We start from the raw sequence: 6,407 nt of genomic DNA, 5'->3' as shown, positions 1-6,407 counted from the left end.
GAGGAGAGGAAGGGGAAGAAAAGGAAAAGAAGGGAGAAGGAGAAAAAAATAAAGGAGAAGGAGAAGGAGAAGGAGAAGGAGAAGGAGAAGGAGAAGGAGAAGGAGAAGGAGAAGGAGAAGGAGAAGGAGAAGGAGAAGGAGAAGGAGAAGGAGAAGGAGAAGGAGAAGGAGAAGGAGAAGGAGAAGGAGAAGGAGGAAGAGGAAGAGGAAGAGGAAGAGGAAGAGGAAGAGGAAGAGGAAGAGGAAGAGAAAGAGAAAGAGAAAGAGAAAGAGAAAGAGAAAGAGAAAGAGAAAGAGAAAGAGAAAGAGAAAGAGAAAGAGAAAGAGAAAGAGAAAGAGAAAGAGAAAGAGAAAGAGAAAGAGAAAGAGAAAGAGAAAGAGAAAGAGAAAGAGAAAGAGAGGAGGAGAGGAGAGGAGAGGAGAGGAGAGGAGAGGAGAGGAGAGGAGAGGAATTCCAGTTGGAAGGGGCCTGCCATGATCCTTGTCCAGCTGGGGATTGATCCAAACTTAAACCACATCCTGTCCTTAGACGCCAGCTCAGCAAAGCGTGGCTTAGCCAAGCACCTCAGATTAACAACCTCCCTGTCAGAGGGTGCTGGGTGGGACAAACCCCCCTCAGGGCTGTGCAGAGGAACAGAGCAGCTCCAGCACCATTTCTGCTCCAACACTCCACCCGGGGGCACCTCGGCTTTCCAGCATCTTGAAACCCAGGCCAAAGCCCCTGTGGAATTCCAGGGGCTGGGATCCAGGGCCAGCCAGTCTCGCAGTGAAGGGCAGGATGCCAGCAGCAGTGTCTGCAGGAGGAGGAGGAGGAGGAGGAAGGACGGAGGGGCACAGCCCAGCCCTTCACTGGGCACACGGACGTGGCAATTCCTCTTCAGCTCTGGGGTGAGTGCTGGGGTGGGATGGGCAAGAAATCAACACTGGGCATTCCCAATCCCCTGATCGATCACAGCCACGCTCCCCTTGGTCTCTGCAGAGCTGGTGTTGTGCAGCAGCCGTGGGGACACAGGATGTGCTGGGTGATGTCTGTGCCGCGCAGGCGGCTCTGAGCTCGCCCCGATCTCCCTCCATGCAGTGCCAGCCATTCTGAGTTCTGTTAGCTAGTTCTAAAGTGGTTCAACGTGATTTTATTTGTTGCAGTTGCTGCTCCTGTTGCTAAGTTAGAACTTTTACTATGACTCTTTTTGAGTGGTGTGAGGTGTCAGTTCTCTGCAGGTGTTAATTCACTCCCGGGCTGCCGGGAGCAGCTCCTATCACCGAGCTCTATTATTTCATCTTCTTCTTGTTGCTGTTTGCTTTCTCGCAGGGCTGGAGCTTCCCCTCTTCCCTCCCCAGACCTCCTGGGCTGGGATGCTCCTCTGGCACTCACAAGCCTTTGTTGTAGACCACGGTTTTACTGGTGGTGGCCATGGCGATCTCCGGCTCCAGCTGGGACGTCTCGATCTGCGGAGGCCAAGAGGAGCAGGATCAGAGCCCAGGCATGGATCAGCTGGAGAATTGATTCATGGAGAGGGAGGAGATGGGGATAATTCCATGCCAACCACGCCGCCGCTGGTGTTTGGTGTGTGCCTCCCCCCCGAAGAGGATGGGTTTGCAGCACAGCGAACGCTGCACGTTCTGTGCCTGGCAGTGCTCAATGAATTATTGAGTGTCTGAGGCTCCAGCACATCCCACCCAGCCCAGCCTCCCATCCCTTCCTTCCCTGCAGCTCCCGGGGTGCAGAGCCCAGAGCTGGACTTGCCAAAGCCCAGGTGGTGCCTAAGGGAAGAGCCTGGCTGGGCTCCACCCTCCTGGCCAAACCCTTCCTGCCCCTTTCTCCATCCCCATGAAATCTCCATAAATCTCCATCCCTTCCCTAAATTTTTTCCTTCCACCAGCTCCTCCTGAAGCTCTCCCTTGCTCTGAAATCACTTGGAATCTCTGCATCCCCAGGAGGGATCCGTGGCACTCCTGGGGAAGCAGAGACCCCGCTCCCAGCCGGGCCAGGACACCTGGGAAAACCTGGAATTTTGGGAATCCTGTACACTGAACCCACGCTGCTGCTGACACAATGCGAGGAACCCACGTTAAAAATCGAAATGCTTTTGAAAATGTTTAACCTAGTTAGACAAATTAGCAAAAATTTGTGCAAAACAATTTAGGTATTTAAAATATTCAATGTTTTTAAAAACTGGAAAAACTGTTCTTAGCTTTCAGCTGCAAAAACCCAACAAAATATAACATCAAAGCAATCTTAACATGAGGTGCAACATAACCCTTCAGCAAAGCTGTTAAACAGCTACTGAAGCATCATGGGAAATAGCACTTCATTTATTCAAATGCACATATGTCAGGTTTTTGCACCATATGTCATTCCAAGCTATTTACAGTAATAATTAAATCTTAATCAACGTTTAACCTCTGTAAAATGTTTGAAGGGATCTAATCACCCTTCAGACTGCACTAATGAAGGAGAAATATATAAACATAAAAAGAAAATGATGCATAGATAGCACACCAGAAAGAACAGTAATTGCAAAATTGTATTTCTTTTAAATATAATCAGCAAATTATGTAAAGTAAAGCCAACGAGTATTTTAAGTGAAGACATCTTGGGTGTCAGAGGTGTGATCAGCTAATTTTGTACTGCTATCCATAACAGATGTAGCATATTTTCTTTTAGTGCCATTATTAGCAACTTCACCATTGCTTTCAGCGCTGCAGCACAAAGTGAAGCATTGTGCCGGGAGAGCACCGGCAAAGGTGCAGCGGATCCGGATCCCACGGATCCCTCCCGAGGGAGGATCAGCCCTGCTCTGCTCTGCCCGCCTCTGACGCAGCTTTCCTCCCATTGTCTGGGCAGTGTTCTGCCAGCGACGCACGGAGCAGCTCCGGGGTTTTTGGGGCTGGGTGGGCTCAGGAAAACATCCCGGGGGGAAGCGGAACCCCAGCCTGGGGTGCAAGGAATGGCTGGAGGGGGTGATGCCACCCTGGTGCCAAGGTGGGGATGGGTCACAGGGTGAGCTCCTCCAACCTCAGCCATCCCGGCATTTTGTGCTTTGAAATTAATTCCACCTGGAATTGGGAGGGTCAGCGCCGACCGTGCATGGGAAATGGGGCAGCTCAAACCCAACCTGCTCCACAGAAACGGAATGGAGAGGCCCCCCCAAACCCACCCTCTTGCTCAGTTTGGAGAACTGGGAGCCCCAAGGAAGGCCCAGGTGCCCTGGAGGAGCCCAGCTCAGTGCTGGGACAGCCCCGGGGTGCTGGGGATGGGGCTGTGCCCAGCTGGCAGCACAAGGCTGCATGGGGAGAGGGGAGGAAGGAGGGAAGGAAGGAGCAGGGCTGTGCTCACGCTCTCGTGGGACACAATTCAAGAAGCAGCCAGCACAATCCAAGCTGAACAGCAGGAAGAGGATCCTGGTGGGAAGAGCAAAATATCGCAGCCGACTGCTGGGGGAAGGTGTGGGGCGTCTGTGGTGGGAAGTTTTCAGCACAAATTACAGGGAAGCCATCAGGAATAGTTTAGGCAGAGCTGAGCTTGTCTTGGTGGAAGGAAGAGATGAGATAATTGTTTGGAGATCCTTCCAGCTTCCATCCCCTGGCCCAGGGGGGAAACAGCTCCTTTCCCTGCGTGGGGAATGGGTTTTTCACCCATGGCAAGGCTGTACAGAGGGGTCTGAGGTGGGTCCAGGGAGCTGGGAGGCAGGTGGGATAGGCCTGGTCACCGAGCAGAAGGATGTGGGAAGTGCCTTAGGATTCATGCCTAAGGTGGAAGTGCTCAAAAACCACACGGATGTGGCACGTGGGGACATGGTCAGTGCTGGGGGAGTGGTTGGACTGGATGGACCCTGAGGGCTGCTCCATTTTAATGACTCCATGGTTCTCATGCAGGATGGGCACCCAGCCAGGGCCCCCTGTGACACCACCAGCCACAGACACTGCTTTGGAGCTGTGCCACCAAGCTCAAGCACCTTCCTGAAGCCTGGGAAGGTGTTGCACACACTGGGGGTGACTGGTTGGACTGGAGCCTCCCCTGCAGGTCTCCTTGTGGCTGGGTTTGATCAGGAAGGGATTAAAATCTACTCCAGAGCCTCAGGAGCTCCAAGGGGTGCATCTGCACCAAGGAAAAATGTACAGGAAATCGGGAAAGCTGCTCAGAAATCCATCGGGAGGAACCTACTCCTCCCGCCTGGAAACCAGATGGAGAAGAACAGGAGATGGTGGTGGGTTACAGGTACCAAGACAACATTAAATCCCAGCCTTGCTGTGCACCAGCCTTTGACTCCCTTGCTGGTGGTTTTTGTTGGAAAGTGTAATTTCACTCATTTTGGGGTTTTGCTGTTCCAGCTGCCCAGAATCCTGGACCTGCTCAGCCAGCTGGCCAGGGAATTGTGACAGATGTGGGGACCACAGCTTCTCCTCAAGGTTTTGGTGTCTCAGCTGCCAAGATGTCCCCAGTGATGGTCATGGCCATGCTGGGAACCCTCCTGTGAAGGAGCAGCTGCCTTGGAGGGTGCTCTGAGGAGCAGGCTGGGCCTGCACTGGTGGGACCTGTCCCACTGTCTCACACAGGGCACTTTGTCCCTGCAAACCAATGCCCACCATGGCACTGGGGTTGAATCGTGTCCATCCTCCTCTTCCCAGCTCTGTCTGTGCCAGGGCAAAGGAGGGATCCCCCTCTGGCTTTGGGATGATGGCACTGGGGTGTCACCGGGGAAGGGCCTTCACCAATGCATCCAGCAGAATTCCAGGAGGGACAGAAGCTCCCAGCAGCACTGAGGGACCCAGGCTGGGCAGCACCACTCCCAGACAGTGCTACAAGGGGTTGTTTGGGCAAACCCCAGGATTTGGGGCTGATGGTTGCACTGACAGCTTGGTACCCAACATGGGGAGCTCTCCAGTGAGGCTGTGGGAGAAGCAGGAACTCCTTCAGTGCCCTGTGAGGCCACTGGGAGCTTCGCCATAGATCCAGGGAGATCCCCACTGAGGGCACCACCAGGATGCACCTCCCAGCTCACCCAGAAACGTGGCTGGGATGAACCACAGCCCATCCCAGCCCCTGGGAGCAGGTGAAACCCAAGGATGCTCCTTTCCCTCTGGCAGACAGTCAATAGCACAAGAGGAAAACCCCAAAAACCTCAGTGCCCTGATCCTTATTAAGCACCTGTTCATGGACCAGCAGTGCTCAGGTAACTCAGGCAGGATGGCAGCAATGCCAGCCCCAGGGTGAAACCCATCCCTCCCTCCCAGGGAACCACAGCCCATCCCAGCCCTGGGAGCAGGTGAATGTTGGGGATGCTCCCTTCCCTCCGGCAGACAACCAAGAGCACAAGAGGAAAACCCCAAAAACTTCAGTGCCCTGACCCTTATTAAGCACCTGTTCATGGACCAGCAGTGCTCAGGTAACTCAGGCAGGATGGCAGCAATGCCAGCACCTGTGCCCCTGCCTGGTGAAACCCATCCTTCCCAAATAAAAACAGCCCACCCCAGTCCCTGGGAGCAGGTGAATGTTGAGGATGCTCCTTTCCCTCTTGCAGACAGTGAAGAGCACAAGAGGAAAACCCCAAAAACCTCAGTTCCCTGACCCTTATTAAGCACCTGTTCATGGACCAGCATGCTCAGGTATCTCGGGCAGGATGGCAGCAATGCCAGCACCTGTGTCCCTGCCTGGTGAAACCCATCCTTCCCAGAGAACCACAGCCCGTCCCAGCCCCTGGGAGCAGGTGAAACCCAAGGATGCTCCTTTCCCTCCGGCAGACAGCCAAGCATGAGAGAAAAATGGGGGAAAACCCCAAAAACCTCAGTTCCCTGACCCTTATTAAGCACCTGTTCATGGACCAGCATCCTCAGGTATCTCGGGCAGGATGGCAGCAATGCCAGCACCAGGGTGAAACCCATCGCTCCCTCCCAGGGAACAAAGCTGGGAATCGCCTCCCCGCGTACCCACGGCTCTCCAGCTCTCTTCCCCCCATCCCTTGCCTTGCAGTGGGAGCCTCTCTCCTCTCATCAGCTCAGACAAGGCTAATTGGGGTGATAAAGAACTGGCTGGGAGTGCTGGCGTGGGCTGGAGGAACAAATGGTGCGGTGGTCACAGCTGGTGCTGCGGAGCCGGCGCGGGAGCGGGCGCGGGGGGCTCGGGGCGCTGCACGGGGGGCTCACGGGGGGCTCCCTGTGTTTTGCATGGCTGCTGACACGGGTGTAACGTGCAGGCACGGCCGGTGAGGCAGCAGCAGGCAGGAAGCAGATGCTTTTTGTTTGGGGTTGATACTCATTTCTATCCCAGCTCGGGAAAAGGTGTAGAAAGGAATGTGCTCCGGAGAGTGCGGGGAGAGAGATAGGTCTAGGCTGGCTGCCAGGGATCCTGGAACGATATGGAAGGCAGCTAGGGGAGACAGGAGCAGATGGATTTGGCATACAGCTCA

General features: G+C 54.4%; 1 protein-coding gene across 1 annotated transcript in view; it reads right to left on the bottom strand.

Annotated features, from left to right (window-relative positions):
- Positions 1–1,097: 1,097 nt before the first annotated feature.
- The window catches only part of SFXN5 (sideroflexin 5), a 101,605-nt gene continuing 96,295 nt past the window's right edge, over positions 1,098–6,407 (bottom strand). The window contains exon 14 of the mRNA XM_031064918.1: positions 1,098–1,446. Within this exon, the coding sequence (XP_030920778.1) occupies positions 1,369–1,446 (78 nt within the window). The 3' untranslated portion in view covers positions 1,098–1,368. The remainder of the gene's footprint in view (positions 1,447–6,407) is intronic.

Source organism: Geospiza fortis, unplaced genomic scaffold, assembly GCF_000277835.1.
Source record: "Geospiza fortis unplaced genomic scaffold, GeoFor_1.0 scaffold148, whole genome shotgun sequence".
Lineage (NCBI taxonomy): Eukaryota > Metazoa > Chordata > Aves > Passeriformes > Thraupidae > Geospiza > Geospiza fortis.
Note: the sequence above shows the minus strand (reverse complement) of the source record. Positions and strands in the feature narration are given on the sequence as shown.